Source organism: Anser brachyrhynchus (assembly GCF_964034855.1).
Source record: "Anser brachyrhynchus genome assembly, chromosome: 19".
Taxonomy (NCBI): Eukaryota; Metazoa; Chordata; class Aves; order Anseriformes; family Anatidae; genus Anser; species Anser brachyrhynchus.
Window position 1 is genome coordinate 9,723,442 of NC_137712.1, and position 18,124 is coordinate 9,741,565.

General features: G+C 66.0%; 1 protein-coding gene across 2 annotated transcripts; it reads right to left on the bottom strand.

The window, feature by feature from the left end:
* Positions 1 to 37: 37 nt before the first annotated feature.
* On the bottom strand, positions 38 to 18,124 carry LOC308180287 (syntaxin-binding protein 1). Of its 2 annotated transcripts, XM_080561586.1 has the most exons (20): positions 17,823 to 18,124; positions 9,267 to 9,316; positions 9,040 to 9,121; positions 8,367 to 8,443; positions 8,083 to 8,161; positions 7,672 to 7,775; positions 6,841 to 6,989; positions 6,584 to 6,668; positions 6,351 to 6,481; positions 5,956 to 6,063; positions 5,775 to 5,835; positions 5,411 to 5,476; positions 5,131 to 5,211; positions 4,886 to 5,024; positions 4,563 to 4,672; positions 4,336 to 4,437; positions 3,033 to 3,118; positions 2,649 to 2,803; positions 1,688 to 1,811; positions 38 to 498 (listed from the first exon to the last, which is right to left on the bottom strand). In XM_080561586.1, exons 1-19 carry the CDS (start codon positions 17,857 to 17,859, stop codon positions 1,702 to 1,704), a joined length of 1,812 nt encoding a protein of 603 aa, XP_080417712.1. In that variant the 5' UTR covers positions 17,860 to 18,124; the 3' UTR covers positions 38 to 498; positions 1,688 to 1,701. The 2 variants fall into 2 exon arrangements, with proteins under 2 accessions (XP_080417712.1, XP_080417713.1); XM_080561587.1 differs by lacking the exon at positions 1,688 to 1,811.

Consider the following 18,124-nt stretch of genomic DNA (forward strand, 5'->3'; position numbering starts at 1 on the left):
GCAGGAACCCAAGGAGGAGTGAAAATTTCAGGGAGGGTTTTTGGTTTTTTTTTTTTTTGGTGTTTTTTCCTGTTGTTTTTTGTCGCCGCCGTTGGCGGGTTACTGGGAAGTGAGCTCCTCAGACAGCGGCAGCTCGGGATGCGGATGTTGTTATTGTTCCTTTTCCTCTTTAGCCACGACGCAGCGCTTCTCTGAACGCGCTTGCATCTGGTGTCCCCTCCCTGCGGTCAGAATGAGACGGGGAAGGAGCCGGGGGGGGGCTCAACACAAGAACAAGAGAGAAAGCTCGGCCGGGCCGGGGTCAGGTTGGGTTTGGGGACAGGGACGGGGACGCGGTTCGGCACGGGAGCGCGCCCCGGGCCGGGTGCCCGGCGGGGGGGTGCAGTCGGCGTCGGGTCGCTGGCGGCGTTTCCTTTTAACTGCTGCTTTCCTCCTCTGTTTTATTGAGCTTCTTCAGCGTGTCCAGCAGTTTCTGTGGGGTGAGGATGTGCGTGGACCCTGCGGGGGGCAGAGAGGGCGAGGGCGTCAGCGCCGGCTTCGTGCGTCCCCCCACGCCCCGGCCGATGGCCCCGCTCCCCCCTCCCCCCCAAAGGGTCCCCGGCCCCCCCCGGCGAGGCCTTACCTGGCGGGAGGGTGCGCACGCTACTGGAAATGCTTGCACAGAAATGAACGCCCATGGGAGGAAAAACGGGGAAAGGAAAAGGAACAGGAGAGATGAAGGAGATGGATGGAGCTGGAGGGTGGCGGGATGAGGCCGGGGGGGCCGGGAGGTGCCGGAGGCGCAGCGGGGACGGGGACGATGGGGACCCTCCTGTCCCCACCGTGGGATGCAGCGGGCACCTGCTGGAAAGCCGGCGGGGGGGCATTGGGGTGGGGGGGACGCATCGCAACGGGGGGGGGGTCAGAGGGACACGGCACCGAGCTTCCCTGGGCAGAAGGGGTGCCGGGGGGGGAAAAAAGGGGTCGGAGAGGAGGAGGAGGAGAAGGGGGGGGGGGGCCTGAGTTCTGCAGCTCTGCTCCTGCCTGGCTGCCCCCCCAGGCTGTGCCTTGCTTGGTCCCCGTGTCCCCGCGGGGGGCTGCAGGGGGCTGCTTGTGCCCGGAGCAGGATGCGGCTGGCGCGATGCTGGGCGCCCTGTGCCCGACCGCTGCTGCGGCAGGAGGAGGGACCTCTGTCCCCGTGTGCCCCGGGGGGGGGGGACAGCACGTGGCCCTGCCCCATCCCGGGGGGGCCACCACGCCGCCACCACGAAGAGCCGAGCAAAACCAAGATGTCCTACAGAACCAAGGATTTCAGCCCAATTTCTCCCCCGACGCACCGCAACGGCGAGAGGAGCCGGGGCAGGCGGCGGGGGCTGCCCCACACGCACACGCGGCCCCCCCAGGGACACCGCTCCACGTGTCCCCGAGTGCGTGGGACCCTGCCCCGCCGTCCCGGCCCCTCCGGAGCGCGCGATGGGGAGCGGATGGCATGAGGGGGCCGGCGGGGCCGGAGCCATGGCGGCGGGATGATGGAGGCGACGCTGGAGGCGTTCCAGCCCAGGAGGCAGGAGGAACTGCAAGCATTTTCTCGTCAAAAGAACCCGAAAGGAAAAGCAAACCGAAATCATAATTAACGGAAGGACGGTAGAATCAAAGAAAGCCCTTCGGGGAGGAAGAGTTTCTTTTTTCGTTAGTAGGCTGCCTTTACTTGGTTTCTTTGGCTCACTCCATTGCTGGAGCCTGATCCTCAAATGATACCCTAGTGGAGTCCCTGAAGTCGGGGTGCCTCAGGTCCATGAGAAATTTGGTGGGAGTGAGAATGTGAGTAGAACCTGCGGGAGAACAGAGCGGGGCTGACGTCCCGGCCGCAGCCCCGGGGGGCACACAGCATGCACCGGCGCCGGCCGGGGAGCCCGCGGTGGCTCGGGCGCATTTTGGGGAAGGAGGGGGGACAACGAAGGATGCGCCGCCCGCCCCGAGCATGCGAGGACGGTGGGCGCGGAGAGGTGCGCGGCATGAGATGGGCGAGACGCGGGACGGCGACGGGTCGGGGGGCAGGTGGGGGACGGCGACCGGCTGCCCGAGCCTGTCCTGGGTCTGGCTGCGTTCCCCCAGGGGTCTGGGGGGGGGTCTCGGAGCCTCCGCTGGCAGCAGGCAGCGCTGCCACCGTGCACATCACGTCTGACCTGCAGCCCCTCCGACAGCACGGCGGGTGCCGAACGCGGGCGCGCTGCGCAGGGCAGGATGCACGCACGGCACGCATCCTGCAAGCCGTGCCGGGTTGCACACGCCCTGTTGCACACCCGGTGCGTTGCACACCCGGTGCATGCTGTGGTCAGCGTGCCGGGTTGCACGCCGCTTCCTTCCTCCCTGCGACACGCCCCCAGACGAGCACGCAGCGCTGGGTGCGACGGGGCCAGCGCCAGCTGCACCCCCCTCCCCAGCTCCTGCACGTCGCGGAGCAAAACTCACCCAGGCGACGAAGAGGGGGGCAGAGAGGGGGGCGGCTGGGGGGGTCACGCTGTGTCCCCAGGGGGGGTGACACCAGCAGGACACCTTCGCGCAGAGGCCCTGCAGTCCCCATGAGGCCGGATTTGGCGGCGGCGGCGGCGCGGGGCGAGCGTGGGATGAGCAGCGGGCGGGGGGCGCGGGGCCGGGCCCCCACTCACCTATTAGCACTTCCCACTTGCCGCTGGCTTGCGTCACCTCGTAGGCGCAGCGCATCTCGTTCATGCTCACCCCCCCCAGGATGAAGATGATGAGGCGGGGGCCGCTGCGGTACTCGCCGGGGGCCTTGTTCTTGTGCCAGTGGCCGTAGCGGGCACTAGAGAGGGAGGAGAGGGGTTAGGGCCGGCTCTGCAGCGCACCCCGCATTGAATTATCTCATTAAAAAAATCCCAAATTAATTAGTTCCCAAATTGCTGCGAAAGCAGGTGACGTCCTGGGTGGCTTTTCAGCCATAAGGGCGGCTCTTTTTCTGTTAGGGGTGGGGAAACTGAGGCACGGGATGGCCGCGAGGGGTAGGGCAGGGGCTGGGTGCCGGTGGGACCCACCTGACGGCGGTGGTGCTGAAGGAGGCGGAGGAGCGGGTGGAGATGTACGGGTAGTGCTTGGTGTCCAGCTTGTCATCGATGGCATCCTGCAGGGGAGAGCCCCACGCGGGCGCTCAGCGAGCAGCCGGGCGCTGCCCAGTGCCCACGTCCCCACTCCTCCCTTTCCCTGTCCCCAAACCCCACCAGGGTACAGCCTCACGGCACAGACGTTGGGCAGGCAAAGCCCCGTCAATTCAATTAGGTGTCATCCATTTGCATATATCTGCATACATTTGCATGGGCTGGCTTTGGGGGAGGATTTGGTTGAGCTCCTGAAATTCAGCGCAGCTGGGAGGGGGAAGGTGGTGCCTTTCCTGAGGGGCAGGGGCAGCACAGGGGCTGCAGCGCGGCGCGGGTCGAGGCTCACCCCGACCTCGAGGTGCCTGCCGAGGTGGGGAAAGGAGGACGGCGCCTTCCTCTGCTTGGCTTTCTGAGAGCCTCAAGGGCTGGAGCTGATCTCCAAGCATCCCAGCTGGGGGACCCAGCCCTGGGGTAAGGTAAGGAAGCTGCTGCTTTGTTCTCGGTGATCGCAGGTGGGGGATTAACGAGCTGTTTGCTGGGACCTGGCTGTGCTGTGCAGTCCCCACATATCTGGGGGATCAGCTTTAGGGTGCCCCAGGTGCAAAACAGGGCGAGAAAGTTTGCATGGAGTTGGGTGGAGGAAGGCAAGAGCGAGGCTGTGTGCTTTTGGAAAGGAAGGGTGTCTTCGGGCAGAGCCTGGGCTGCCGCCGTGTCCCCCCATCAAAATATGGCCCCGGGGCCGGCTGGCCAGTCTGTCTGTCTGTCTGTCTGTGGGAGCAGGTGGGAAATGCCCGTGCTGGGGTGCAGCCTCGGTGCCTGGGATGCTGTGGGTGAGCCCCACGAAGTTACCCTGATTCAAGGGGTGCTCAAGGGGAAGCAGTGAGGAGGAAGGCGATGCCTGGAGAAAATCATTTCTTGGCTCTGCCCGAGCGCAGGGCTGGGCTTTGTACTGCGGGGACACTTGGGACGCCGTGCTCTGGGGGCTGTGCAACCCCCCCACAGCCCAGCGTGCATATGGGGGCCAGGAAAGCTTCCAAAATCCCCCCTGCGTTGGTGCTATCTCAAAGAAACCCCCCGCAGCCACTGCCTGCATGGCACCGCGGGGCTGCGAGCGGCGCAGAGGGCGTGTGGCAGGGAGATGTGCTGGGGGCGTTGGGCTGGGAGCCCCCTGCTCCCCACAGGTCCCTGCCCGGTGGTGCTGAGGTCCCTGCTGTGTCCCCCGTCCCTGCCGTCGCTGTCTCACCTCCATGATGTCCTTAATGACGGGGGTCCATCGGGAGAGCTGGTAGGTCTGCTCGCTGATCCGCTCCTTCCGCTCCGGCTTGCTCCGGCGGCGCAGGGTGGACTGGGCACAAGGATGGGGACACCCTGAGCCACGGGAGAGCCACCCCACCGGGGATGTCCCAGGGGACACGAGCAGGGTGGGGGCCTTCCCAGGGGCCGAGGGGGGGGCGGGGGGCGGACACTCACGTCTGTGATGATGGGCACCCCGAGGTGGGCCATGTTGGTGATGATCTCGCTGTCCTCTGCCGGGATCTGGGCGTGCTGGATCAGCTTGTTCAGGTTCTCCTCGGTGATGCCTGGAGAGAAATGGGGAAATTTTGGAAAACGGGCCCTCCTGAGGAATGCCTGCGAGCGGGGGCACGGCCCCTCCGTGGTCACCTCGGGACACCTGGCTGGGTGGCGGTCACACAGGGCTGAGCTTTTCCACCCAGCTTTTGCTGGCCCAATCCTGCACCCTGCTCCCAGAGCTGCCTGTGCCCCTTCTCCCCCCGCCCCGCTCTCCTCCTCACCGTTCTTCAGGAAGATGTACAGCAAGATGATGCGGATCTTGTCATAGGTGCTGACGTTCCCGTCCAGCAGGATGGGGACGATGGCCCTCATGGGGTCCTTGATCTTCTCGCCTTCGGCATCGGTGCCCATGGCCAGGTCCTGCAGAGCATGGGCACGCTCGTCACTGCTCAGTGGTGGCTCTGGGCTGCCGGGCAGGAGCCGCTGTCCCTTGGGGATGCCGGGGGGTGTGAGGGGGTGCTGGTACCTGTTCGACTCTGCAGAGCTTGTCCACCGTGCCCTGGTAGTGCTTCATGCAGTCCTCGGCCAGGTGCAGGTGAGTGGAGTACTGGGGAGACACGCGCGGGGCGGACACCCTTGCAGGGCTGGAGCAGCCCAAGGTCCCCGTGCCACCACCCCAGTGCTGCCAGCCCCAGCCCGGAGCCACCTCCCATGGCCACGGACCCGCCGGGAAAGCCACCTTTGGGTGCTGCCCGTGAGGCTCAGCACCAGTGGCCTTGCTCGGACCTTTCCCCCGCCTGCTTTACCTTGCTGAGCTCCTTCTGGTACTGCGGCATCTTCTTCAGCATCTGGGACAGGTCTCTCATGGTGGTCTGTGAGGGAAGGGGATGAGGTCACCCTGGGGGACCTGGGGCCAGGACCCTGAGCGGGGAGGAGATGACCCTGCCCAAACATCCCCCTCTGTCGGGGTTTGGTGGGACACACGTGCACCCCGTGCTGGGGGGGACCCTGGTGCCCCTCCAAGGGCACCTTCCCCATTCCCTCAGCCCCAGGTGCGGGGCCAGTGCCCCACGGCTGCCCCCCTGCCCATCAGGGACCCTTTGCAGGTGTCCCCGAGAGGCTTTGCTGTATCCTGGCCCTTGGGTGCCTGTGCTCGCCGGGAGGTGTCACCTTATCGCCTGTGTTCATCCTCTTGCTCGATGAAAACTCCTTCAGGGACCGGGTCACCTCCCTGGGGACAGGAGGAGGGCGCAGCCGTCAGCGGGGAGGGCCCGACCCGAGGGGCCAGTGGGGTGCCCAAACGCACCCACGTGGGGCAGGGGCAGCAGCGAGGCGCCGCGGGGACACTCACTGGGACACCTCCGCAATGTGCTTGTGGCGAAGGGAGACCCAGAGGTCGTCGTCCTCGTCCAGGAGAACCTCCTTAACCCGGGCTTCCCCGATGCCGCTCGTCTCATACCTGGGAAGAGGGCAGGAGCGGGGTGGAGGGGACAGGGCGCACGGTCACACGTGGCTCGGGGGAGACAGGGGGGCAGGTGGGGGCTGTTCTCGGCTCTGCCAGCGACGGGGCGAGGTTATTTCACAATTTGATTTTACTTCCCACCACCTTCTACCCATTTATAGGTTGGGAAGGGGTTTAGAAAAGGCTTTTGCATCAGCCCTGTGCTGGGCCAACATCGCGCCCGCCAGGCTGCGGCTGGGGACGGGCTCTCCGCGGGGGCAGGTCACCACGGGGGCGGCACTCACTTGTAGACGTCGTTCTCGATGGGCAGCAGGTCGTAGCTCATGGCCTGGAAGGTCAGCTCGTGCAGCACCGGGGAAGCGGGGTCGAAGCCGCGGTCCAGGATGAGGAGCTGGGAGCGAGCCTTGTCCGGGCCCTGCCGAGCCACCGCGGCCGTCAGCAGCGGTCCCCGGTGCCACCCCCGGTCAGGGGGCGCCTGCCGAGCAAAATGCCCCCCCTCGTGCCTCCCCCTGCTCACCTCGCCCATGGTGGGGTCGTCAGCCTTGTAGGCATCCAGCTTGTCCTGGATGAGCTGCGCCAGCATGGCGTTGTCTTTGTAGTCCCTGGGGAAGGAGGAGGAGGGAATTTGCCTTTTCCCCTCTCCCCTGGGGAATCTGGTGCTCTGCTTTGCCCTGCTCCGTCCTACACGAGGCGTCACCTGGGTGCCAGGCTCCCAGTCCCCGGCTCCTGGGTGCCTCGGCGTGCCCCTTTGTGCCACCTCCCTCCCGTCCTCACCCGCGGTACCGCACGGCCGGGTACTCCTTCAGCGTGGCGCACAGCGTGGCGATCTGCTCCGCCAGCCGCTCCAGGATCGGGTTCTTCATCTGGGCCTTGTGGGGGCTGTAAAAGCTCTGGAAGGAGTCGGCCGAATCCAGGGAGTAGACCTGGGGGGTGTGGTGGGAGGGCGCTTAGCGGGGCCGGGCTGCAGGGGGATTCGAGCAGCCCTGGCGGGTTGGGAAACCTGACCCAAACCCAGGGAGATGCCGGGTCCTCGCTGCAGGTTCAGCGATGTTCGGGGTGTCCCTTGGGCTTTCGGCTGCCACCTCCGTGCCCCGACCCCCTCCCCATCCCCTGCTCCTTGGTGCAGCCCCCAGGCACGTGCGGAGCCCCCAGGAGCTCGCCCAGCCCCTGCACGCAGCATCGCCTGCGCCCAGGCAGGGAACCAGGGAGGCGAGGAGGAGCAGGGACGGTAAAACCAAAGCCAGTTTTGGCATGCATGGGGCCACTAGGAGCTCATCTTCCACCTGCCCTCACCATGGTCTCCCCCAAAATCTGGTGCCACCCGTTCCTCCCTGTCCCCCTTGGCAGGGGGCTGGCTGCCCGGTGCCCCCGGCTGGTGCCGTGCCGGGGGGGCAGAGCCTGACAGCACGGGCGCGGGGCCAAGGCGCTAAATCCCCCGCAGCCGATCAGCCCCGAGACGTAATCGAAGGAGACAGGCGGTGGGAGCAGTGTGGGGAGAGGGCTCATGGGGGGTTGTGGCTCTTACGCAAATCCTGCTGGGCTGGGGAGGGACCCGGAGCACCCCCCTCTGCCCCGTCCCCTGGGCCGTCCCCAACCCGGACCCACCTGGGACTCGGAGGGCAGGAAGGCGATGTTGATCTCGGTCAGGGTCTTGATGACCTTGGCAGCTCGGGATTTCACCAGCTCGTTGAAGAGGGCATCGGGGCAGGCTGGAGGGGACGGAGAGGAGGAAGCAGCGCTCAGGGCGTGGTGGCCGTGCTCCCGTGGTCCTGCCCTGCCCAGGCATTCCTCCCACCCGCTTTTCTGTGCATGTTTTAGTGGAATCGTTCCCTTCTCTTGGTTGCATGATGTGTTTTGTGATGGGGGGGACGCTGCCTGCAACGCCTGGGGGTGAGGAGCCCAGATCCCACTTTTGGTGCGCACAAACCCGCCTGTGGCCACGGCCCAGCCCCGTCCCGCAGCTCCCCGCAGGCACCCCCCGCTCTCTGCTCCTTGCCCCGGCCCCGCAGTACTCACAGTCAGTGAAGAAGACGTGGGCAGCTCTGTACTTGGAGGTGGGGGGGTCCTTGAAGTCGTTGATGAGGGAGTGGATGGACTGCAAGAGAGATGCGAGCGGCTGGGCTGGGCAGGGCGGCCCCGCGTCGCGGCACCCCCGAGCGCGGGGAGCAGCACCCTGCACCCCCAGCCCTGCACCCCGCGGGCTTGGCACAGCCCCCTCGGCACCACGACCCGTGCCAGAGCCCGGGTGGCTCCCATGGGCGCAGATCCTCCTCCTCCTCCTGCCCCCGGCCCCTGCTCACCTTCTCGGAGGGCGTGATGAGATAGACGGCCTCCAGGCTGGGCAGCGGCTCCCGGCGCTTGTTGATGTCTTCCACGACTGGGGGGGGGAAACACAGGGGCTGTGCCAGGGTGGTGGCACCAGCTGCCAGCCCCCCGGTGACCAAAATGTCCCCGGCTGCTCATCCCTGCCCACATGGCAGCTGGGGCTGTCCCCAGCCTGTCCCAGCCCTCTGTCACCCTACGGGAGGCACTTGGGTGCTTGGAAAGGTCCCGGGTGGGGGCGGTGGATTTGTCTGTGTGTTGCTGTGCCGCGGCTGCTTTGGTCCGTCCCCGTGTCCCTGTGCTGCAGGGGAACACTTGGGGGTGATGCTGTGGCTTGGGACGTGGTGGTACCCCCTGGGACAAGCCCCCAGCACCTCCCGAGGCACCGCCAGTATTTCTGTCTCCTCTCCGAGTGCCGCAGGCAGCTATTTATAGGGCTGAGATAAAATAACACCCGGCCTCCTCCTCGCCATCCTCCTTGGACCCAAGCACTGCCAGGAGGCAAGGTGCTCGGGCTCCCTCGGCCCCCGTGGGCTGGGAGGGGGCCCACAGGCACCCGGCACGGGATGGAGACGGGGGGCTGAGCGCCAGGGGTGCGCCTGCCCTTCCTGCAACAAGCTCTGTGGGAGGTGTGCGCGGCGCTGTACTCACTCGTGATGCCCTCCGTCATGATGTCGGTCATTTTGCAGCAGGAGGACAGCATGCGCATGCTGAGCTGGTCCACCACCAGCACCTGGGGAGAGCGGACACCAGCTGGGGACGGGGAAGCAGGGAAAAGCCCTGCCCTGCACCCCACCGGTGCCCTGGGGCTCCCAGCCCGCTCCGACCCCTTCCCAGCTTCATCCTCCTCCTCCTCCTCCTCCAGCCCCGCTGCTCACCTTCCATTCTCCCTTCTTCTTCACCTTCCGGATCACATCGTGCATAATCTCTGCAAGAGACAGGGAGCAAGGGGTGGTGTGAGCACCCCGAGCCTCCCCGCAGCACCCCGGGGTGCCCACCTGCAGCTGGGGGGTTGTACTGGGGGCGCTGCAACCCCCCCATTGCTTATGGGGCCGTGCCAGCCCCACCGCACCCCTCCTGGGGGTCCTAAAATTGCCACCCTGGGATGGTTGAGGGCAGCCACTCGCTCAGTAGGGTTTCTTTTTGGGGTGGCAGGGGTGTTTTGGGGATCTGGCACAAGGGGTGGCCCCCGGCACCCACACATGGCTGAGCACAGGAGCTGAGCCCACGGAGCGGGGAGCAGGACCCAAAAGCACGCCCCGGATGGCAGAGGGACATGGGGGTCCCCAGGGGCCACCCCACGCGCCTCAGCCCTAATCCGAAGGGCCGGGAAAACAACAGCGGCTTAAGGGCTCCTTTTAGCAACAAGACCCAGGCGGCCTCGGCCTGCTCCTTGTAATCCCCCGCAAGCTCATTTCGCACCCGTCCCTGCCGCGCTTACACAACCAGCCCGGGCCGTCGTCCCCGCGCTGTCCCCTCGCGGCCGGGCCACCCCTGCCCGTCCCCTGGGCGCAGGCACCCCGGTATCAGCGCCGGGGTGGGGGGGGCAAGCCCCAAAGGTCCCCTTTGTCCCTGGCAAATGAAGGGCCACCCCCTGCAGAGCTGGTGCACTGCCTGGCTGGGCTTGGGGAAGGGTCTGCGTCCGTGTGGTGCCGTGCCACGTCCCGGTGCTGCCCTCCTGGGGGGCTTTGCTCCGACCCCCTGGTCCCCAGGACAGGGATGGGGGTACCCAATTTAAACCCCAATTAAAACCCCATCAGGAAATGTTTCTAAATTATATAATGTGGAGGGCTGTGGGGGCAGCTGGTGCAGGTGCCACCCTGCCAGCCTCATCCTGGGGAGCTTCCCCCACAGGAGCAACCCCACGGGTGCTGGTCCCACGGGCAGAGCTCGACGCAGGTTTATATGGGGCAGCTGGGGGCCTGAATTTGCCTCGTTCCAGGACAGGGCTTGAGGGAGGCACACCGAGGGGACTGCCTGGGGAGCTCCCGGCCCTATAAATGTCTGTGTTTGGGTGATGCTCAGTTTGGGTGCACAGCCCCGTTTTCCTGCCCTACCAGGTGCTGCAGGGGCACGGGGCTGGCAGCAGCGTAAAACCCGCTGCAGAACTCGGAGGTTCCCGCTGCTGTCAGTGCACACGTGGCTCCTTCCCTGCTAGGTCCCCCTGGGGAACCCCAAAAGATGCTGGCCGTGACCTTGGGGTGCTGCCCGGCCTTGCTCACATCCCGTAGCCTCTCCCTTGGGTGCGGGGCACCTGCAGGCCATGGGGGTGTAACTGGGAACAGGCGGCGTTGGTACCGCGGTGCGGCCGCCCTGTGCGCCCCCAAGCCCCGTGGTGCACCCAGACCCAGGTCACCCAAGCAGCAAAAATGCAATGCCTTAACGGGGAATCTTCCTTTGCCGTGGGCAGGATGCAGCAGAGAGGGCTGCCCACGCTGTCCCCTGGTTCCCTGCTGGGGACCCTCCGCAGCCCCCGCACTGCGCCGACAGCCGCGGTCCCCACCGGGGCTGCGTTCGCTCAGCTTTGAGCAGCCAGCGCCCGGTGACAAACATTGCCGGCTCCTGCCAGAGGCTCCTTCCCTCTTTTCATTCCTCATCTTTGGCTCCTTCCCCCGAGCGAGGACCCGGGGATAACAGCGCCGTTTGCCAGGCACCGTCCCACACCCCACGCAAACAGAGCACCGAGGCGATCCCGGTGGGGACAGGGCTGGGCTCCTGGAGCCAGGCGGCCGGGCAGAAATCCTGCCCCTGCAGCAGCGTTTTGCTCCGGGACAGGGAGAGGAAGGAAGGCAGGAGGCTGGGAACAAGAAGGAAGGAGGCTGGGAATGAGCGTCCTGCAGCCAGGGGCTGCGGGGAAGGTGCCTCGGGTGCCTCAGCTGCTGCTGGCCCTGCAGCTGTTTGTCCGTGGACCAAAACTGGTGAGGATGGCAAGGGAGAGGGGATGCCAGCGAAGACGAGCCGTCGAGGATGAGCAATGCAAAGGCATCCCTGAGCCAATTCGGCACTCGGCAAGAGGGGAAACGGCAGCTCCCCTGTTCCCTGCGGCCTCGAGTCAAGCCTGGTCGCTCCTGGGAAGAGATGCTCTCACGTACACACGACAGCAGGTCAGATGCTGCAGCCCGTGCCCTCAAATGGTCTCAGCCAGAGCTTTTGGGCTCTAACGTCAGCTGGTGACGCCCGCAGCCAAGCTTTTCATCCTGGAGATAGCCCAGGTTTCAGGGGGGAATACGTGTGTGTATCCAACCCACCCAGTGCCTCCACCTCTCGGACGCCTTCAACGCGTTGCTTCTGTTCCCTTCAGGCTGGAAGGATTTTAATCACAATTTCTGCTGAGAACGGACAACGCAGACGGCTCGGGGCTTATCCTCCGATGGAGAGAAGACACCAACACCTTTGGACAAGGAAGCCCGTCTCACCTCAAACGGAGGACCTCCACTAAGATGGTCCTAACACGGTGGCACTTTTGTGCCACCCTGGGACACCTTGAGCGACGCACCCACGAGCTGCTACCTCCCCGGCCACCCCCTCCCTTGGTAGGGCTCCTCCTGGGGTGACGGGTGGCAGGAAGATGTCCCACCGCATCGTCTTCAGCCAGGGCCAGAGGCTGGTGACACGGTGGCCTAGTAGGACTCGAGCCCGTCCGTCGCTGCAAGAGGCTTAGTGGTGTTACTGACCCGGGGCTGCCCTGCCTGCCTCCGGGACCGACCCCACACCTCTGCTCCTCGGGGGAAAGGCACCGAAAAAGCTGTGACCAACTCAGGCTGGGTGGGGACAGACTCATTTGGGGTGCCCCAAGCCAGTTGTCGTGCTTCAGCAAGAGCCCGGAGCCCGGTGAGCAGCCCCAAAGCCCACCGGCAGTGGAAGCAGCAGAGCCGGGTCCCAGCCAGCACCGGGTGCTGGAGCACCAGGACAGGGGCGCTGCTCCTGGGGGTGTTCGGCAGCGATGGCCAAGCCCTTCCCTAACGCAGAAATCACAAAACCAAACTCCTGCTGCTCGGAAATGCTCCTCTGCCACCACGTCCCCGGCCCTCGTGTGCGGCACACCTTGTCCTGGTGTGGTGCGGGATGGAGTGCCGTGAGGGATGGCAGGAGACCAGAACTGCCCGTGGTCCTACAGGGCTGGGTGACCCTAACCACGGGCTTCTCCTTGCCACAGGCAGGGCTCAGTCCCTTCACCCTCCTCCTGTGTCCTCCATTTGGGATCCAGCGTCCTGGAGCCACCCGGGGAGCTGGACCCCAGGACCCACGGTGAGGTTTGCTCCAGACCCACCTCCCTCACGGAGCTGTCACGACGCATCCTTGAGACGAGCGTGTTTGTCTTCGGGTTGGCTTGGCAACTGCTTTTTGCTGGTTCGTTAACTAATTGGTGAAGGCAGTGCGAACGTTACCTAGACAGAACCACACTCGGATGTAGCAGACCACGTATCCACCTCCAAACCGCCCTCAGCTGGGGACCTACAGGCGCCAGCATCCCGTCCGCAGGCAGTCCCTGCTCAAATAGGACCAGAGGGTGGCAAGGAGGCCACGAACCCATTGGGGCACAGAGAAGAACTGCATTTATGGGAGCCAAAACGACTTCACAGCCTCGACAGGGGCAGGGCAGAGACCTGGAGAATGGCTCAGGACGTTGGGAGCATGGCCAGAAGGACGTGAGGAAGATGAAAGGCATGATCAAAAAATCAAAAAATGGTAAAATTCATAAGGATTTTCACTGCGGGACCGCTCCTGACACGGGTTCTTCAGGTCTGCACGAGGACCTGGGAGTCGAGCAGAGCTTCTCCTGCTGGGTGCTCAACGGGGCACAGACCACAGCGGGTCCCTTCTGAAGGCACGGCCCTTCCCTGTGCTTGTTCTCTTCCCCGAGGCGTTCCCATCCTTGGTGGAGATGCTGAGGAGATGCCGTACCCGGCTGCCAGCAGCTGCAGGAGCCAGGAGCTTTCCTGTGGCAGGATGGGACATGCAGGGCCACCGCGTCCCGGGGTAGGTGACCCCCAGGGGTAGGCGATGCTCTCCTCTGCGCACAGCCATGGCTTTCTGCCCTGGTTCTCCTCCGCGTTGACCGAGAGGGAGCAAAACGCCAACAACCTGGGGTTGCACGGGTCCAACTCCAAGCGGTCCCCTAGTGGCACATCTCCGCATCCCATGGGCTCCACGAAGGACCCTCCGTGCCATACGTGTGCCGACCTGTGCGTGCCCATGCGTGTGTTTCTACGTGGTTGATGTGGAAGCCCCCACGTCACTGCGCCTTCAGCCCGATTTATTTTCTCCCTCCAGAACACAGCAGCCGTGAGCTCCCTCCTGCACGGCGAGCTGGTGGGCGCAGCATCTGACGGCCGCGTGGTGCTGAGTCTCTTCTTAAACGCCTGGGTTTTGGGGGGATTTCTCCCAGGCCATTTTTTCCTCAGAGGCGCCAGGGAATTGGGCCCAGACCTTATTTATTTATTTATTAAGAGAGGAAATTTCTAGGTCTGGTGGCTTTTTCTGCTTTCCTGCACATGCAGACATCAGTGGGTGGACGCACACCTGCCGAAGTGATCTGTAGCGCTCACAGCGACGTATGGAAAAGATTTTTTTCAGGCCCAGGTGTAGACCATGGACTGGAGGCTAAAAGTGCTAAATTTTCAAGCCGTGACCCAACTTGGAGCCGATGCTGGAGGCAAGGCAAAACGATCCCCGAGGACAAACACAAAAGCCCCAGCAGGGGCTTTGCCAAGCGCCCGCTCCCATCAGAGTTGTGGGGTCTGCTCCTGGCTGTGAGGACGGGGCGTGCCGAGCTGATGGCAGGGCTGGAGGCTCTGCCCCGTGCAGGGAGGAGGATGAGGAGGATGCGACGTGCACCCACGCCATGTCCCCACCACGCTGGCCTGGTCCCGTGCCCTTCATCACCTCCTCTTCCTCCTCTTGTGCGTGGCAGGGGCCTGCCCGGAGCTGGCTCTGGGGCAGCACGCACGCCCCATACCCCAAGATGGACTCGGAGCATCCTGTATTTGGCCCCCAAATCCTCCCGTGCCCTCAGAAAGGTGTTGGCAGCACGAGGTGCCCCCAGCCGCCCGGGTGAGTCACGCACCAGCTCCGCAGGTCCCCGGGGGCCCCGGCCGTGCCCTGAGGCTGGCAGCGAGCCCGCGGCCCTGCCCTGCCCTGCCGGTGCCACCCAGCTCGACATGCACCCGCTCCCTGGGCTGTCACCTCCCCGGAGAGACAGATGGGGACACCGGGTGACGTGGCACGGCCTCGGCGCTGGGGGTCCAGGGGGGATTTTAGCGTGGGCTGGAGGGAGCTGCCGTGAGGATGCTCTGCCCTGGGGCAGGGTGGCCCCGGGGGGCAGCAGGGCGCTGGGCAGCTGCCAGAGTCCCAGAACCACTGAGGTTGGAGCTCTCCTGGGGCTGCTCTGCTTCAGCCACCCTGGGTGACAAAAGGGCCCCCCCGGGGACGTCGCTCCCCTCTTGCAGGTGAAGGTCTCCGGGGGCTTTCAGACCCAGCACCGTGGTGGCAGCTTGCCTCGCTGGTGATGGCTCGGTGAAGTAAGCCCACCTTCCTCCTCCTCCTCCTCCTCCTCCTCACCGCAGGGTGCTGCGGGAAGGCTCGGGGACCCAAAGAGGCCCTGAGGCTGCCTGGGGGCAGCGTGTAGCCCAGGGACAGGCGAGGACAGGAGGAACGTCCACCTGGTGGGGGTTAGGTGAAGGTTTGGGGATGGGGGGCCTCGGAGGTGGGCCCAGCTGCCACGATCGGGCAAAATTTTTCCAGCTGGCACCCGAAGACACCGGGAGGACCGGCCCCAGAGGAGAGCGGGTCCTGGTATGGATGCGGCCATCGCTGCTGGATGCGGGGAGGTGCAGGGACAGCCCAGCTGGGGGGTGACAACGGGTGCCCGTGGCACCTGCGACACCCTGCCCACCCGCTCCCAGCTCTCTGGGGGCCCCCGGAGCGCATCTCGCTCCAGCACCAGCTGGTCAGAGGAATAATCCTGGCCTGGAGGGAAGCCAGGGCGGAATGCAGCTCTGGAGGTGGGGCCGTGGCAGCGCGCAGCATCCCTCCATCCATCCCTCCTCCCTCCTTACTTCCCTCCTCCGAGGATGCCCGCAGAGGGATCCTGCCCTCGGGTCAGCCCCAGGGCACGGGCTCAGCCCTCCTGCTCTCCTGGGTGAGCGTTTCCCCCCCCCCCCGGTGGGTGCCCCTCGGGGAATCGCTGCCCTGGCGCAGTGGGGGAGAGCCGCAGCGGGGAGGGGGAGCTCCGGGTACCCTGCGGCTCCTGGCACCGGGGAGCAGCCCCGGCTGAGAACAGCACCACAAAGCAGGAACGGCCCCAGTGAGACCCGGAGCATCCCACGGCAGCCTGACGAGCCCCCAGCCCCACGGTGGGGGTGGGCTGGACCCCCCCGGAGCTCCCGTGGGGGCCCCATCCCTCCATCCTATGCAGCATTTTGCCCGCACGCGGAGCCCTGCCCTCCCCTTCCAGCCACCCACGCTCCGCAGGCAGCCCGGCCGGGGGGCTGGCGCCCTGCTGCCCCTTACGTTCCCCAGCCCGGACCCCTATTTTGGGGGAACCAAACCCCGAAGGGACGGATCCGGCCAGATTTCCACGATGCTGGCTTGCACCCGTGTGCGTGCACACGCGTGTGTGTGCGTGTGTGTGTGTGTGTGCACAGCCGTGATCGCCCCCAGCCTGTGACAATGAATGAAAATAAGGGACAGGGGACACGCAGCGGTGCCGGTCTCTGTCCCCTCGTCACCGAGGGCAAGGTCCCGGGGCCCTGTTTGGGGGGGTGCAGGATCCGTTCCCCTCCCCCCCCCCAGCTGGGGGCTGCCCCTTTCTCTCCCCAGCCCCCTGCTCGGGCAGGGGGGGGTCCAGCCCCCCAGGCTGACACCCAGCAAAGCCCCCCCCTCCCAGAGCCCATCCTGCAGCAGAGAAGCGGGGGGGTGGGGGGGGGCATTTTCCTGCATTTTCCATTTCGTTTCCCAACCTGCTCGGCTCCGACCCCCCCCCACCCCCCCCAGCACCCCCCCTTAGTGCAGCACCCCAGGGTGGCTTGGGGGGGGGGACGACTTGCGCAGCCCCCTCCCCGGGCAGGTGCCGGCTGGGAACAAAGCGGGGCCATCAATCCGGGGGGGTGGGGGCATCAATTCGGGGTTTGGGGGGGGATTTCCCCCCCCCCCCCCATCCCCACCCACCCGATCACGCCACCAGCCCCGGCCGCACCACCCGCACCGCTGCGGGAGGCTTTCGCTGCCTCCGCAGCCGGGGGAGCCATCGCGGCCGCGGGGATTTCTCCCATTGCTCCCCCCCCCCCCAAAAAAAAAAATATATATATATAAAATAAAACCCAGCCCCTGCTACGGAAATCAGTCCCGCAAGATGGGCGCGGAGGGGGGGCAGAAAGGCTGCGGGGAGCCCCGGGGGAAGTTTCCCCCGGTTCCTGCCCTTTTCGCTCCGGTTTCCTCATTTTCTCCGCGCAGATTTTCGCACCGGGGAAGGGAGGCACAGACATTTCCCCCCCCCCCACCACCACGTCCAGCCTGGGGGGGGCTTTTCGGAGCCCCCCCCCCCCCCGCTGCAGGCCGTTGGGGAGCAGCTGGGCTTGCGGCAGGAGGGGAAGGAGGAAGCGGAGCCGCGGCTCCTCCGCTCCGCCCCGCAGCCCCGGCCAAAAACAGCGACCCCGGGGGGCGCCGAGATCCCCTCGGCCCCGGGGGGGGGCTGATCGGGGTGGGGGGGGTCACCCCCTCCCCGGGGACGAGGGGAAAAAATTATTTATATTTGCATTAAGGACCCCCCCGGGGAGGGCTTTGGCGCAGACAAAGCGGCGGGCGCACGGCCTGGCGCGGCGCTGGGCACGGACACCCCCGTGCCCCCCCCCCCCCCCCTTTTTATGCCCCCCCCTCGGTGCCCCCCCCCCGGTCCCATTTGGGGGCCGTTCGGCTTTTGCTGCTTGCGCCCCGCTCGCCTCTCGCCCGTTCAGATCCGGGGAAAAAGGCTCCGGCGCCTCCCGCTTCCTCCTTCCCCCCCCCGCCATTTATTTATTATTATTATTTTTTTTTTTTTTACCGCCGCTCCCCCCCCCCCCCCGCGCCGCCCTTCAGCACTGCAGACAAACCCCGACAGCTTCAATACACCCCCCCCCCAAAAAAAAAAATAAAAATAAAAAACGGAGGGGGACAACCCCCCGCCCCCCCCCCCCGCTGTCCCCGCGTCCTGCCCGTTGTCCCTCGAGCCCCCCCCCGGCGCCGCTGCCCCCCCCCGCCCCCCCCCGGCTCCGTTTGGCGCATCCGCAGCATCCCCCCCCCCACCCCCCCGGGGGGCATCTCCCCGCGGGATGCCCCCCCCCAGCCCGGAGCCCGGCCTTTTTCATCTCCCCCCCCCCCCTTTTTTTATTCTGCCCCCCCCCCCCGGCTCAATTTTCAGCCGCCCCCCCCCCAGCGATGCGCGGCCGGGCTCTTACTTTCTCCGACCACAGCCTTGAGTCCGATGGGGGCCATGGTGCCTGGGGGGGGGTCGTGCCGGGGGGGGGGGGGGGCAAGGAAACGAGGAGTAGGGGGGGCGGGGGGGCCGGACAAACGGCCGGACAGCCGCTGCGGGTGGCGGTGGCAGCGAGGATGCGGGGACAGAGGATGCGGGGGGGGGGGCAAGGGATGGGGGGGGCGACACCGGGGCCGCGGAGGGGGGGGGGGGGGGACACCGGGCTCCGGTGGTGGCCGCGGCGGGGCTCAGCTGACTGCGCGCAGGGGGCGGGACGGGAGGGGG

Coding starts and splice junctions, on each gene's coding strand:
- LOC308180287 (XM_080561586.1), bottom strand. CDS start 17,859: ATGGCCCCCATCGGACTCAAGGCTGTGGTCGGAGAAA. Junction 3,119..4,335: donor TCATTAAGGACATCATGGAG/GTGAGACAGCGA, acceptor TCTCCCCTGCAG/GATGCCATCGATGACAAGCT. Junction 1,812..2,648: donor CAAGTGGGAAGTGCTAATAG/GTGAGTGGGGGC, acceptor GTTCTCCCGCAG/GTTCTACTCACATTCTCACT.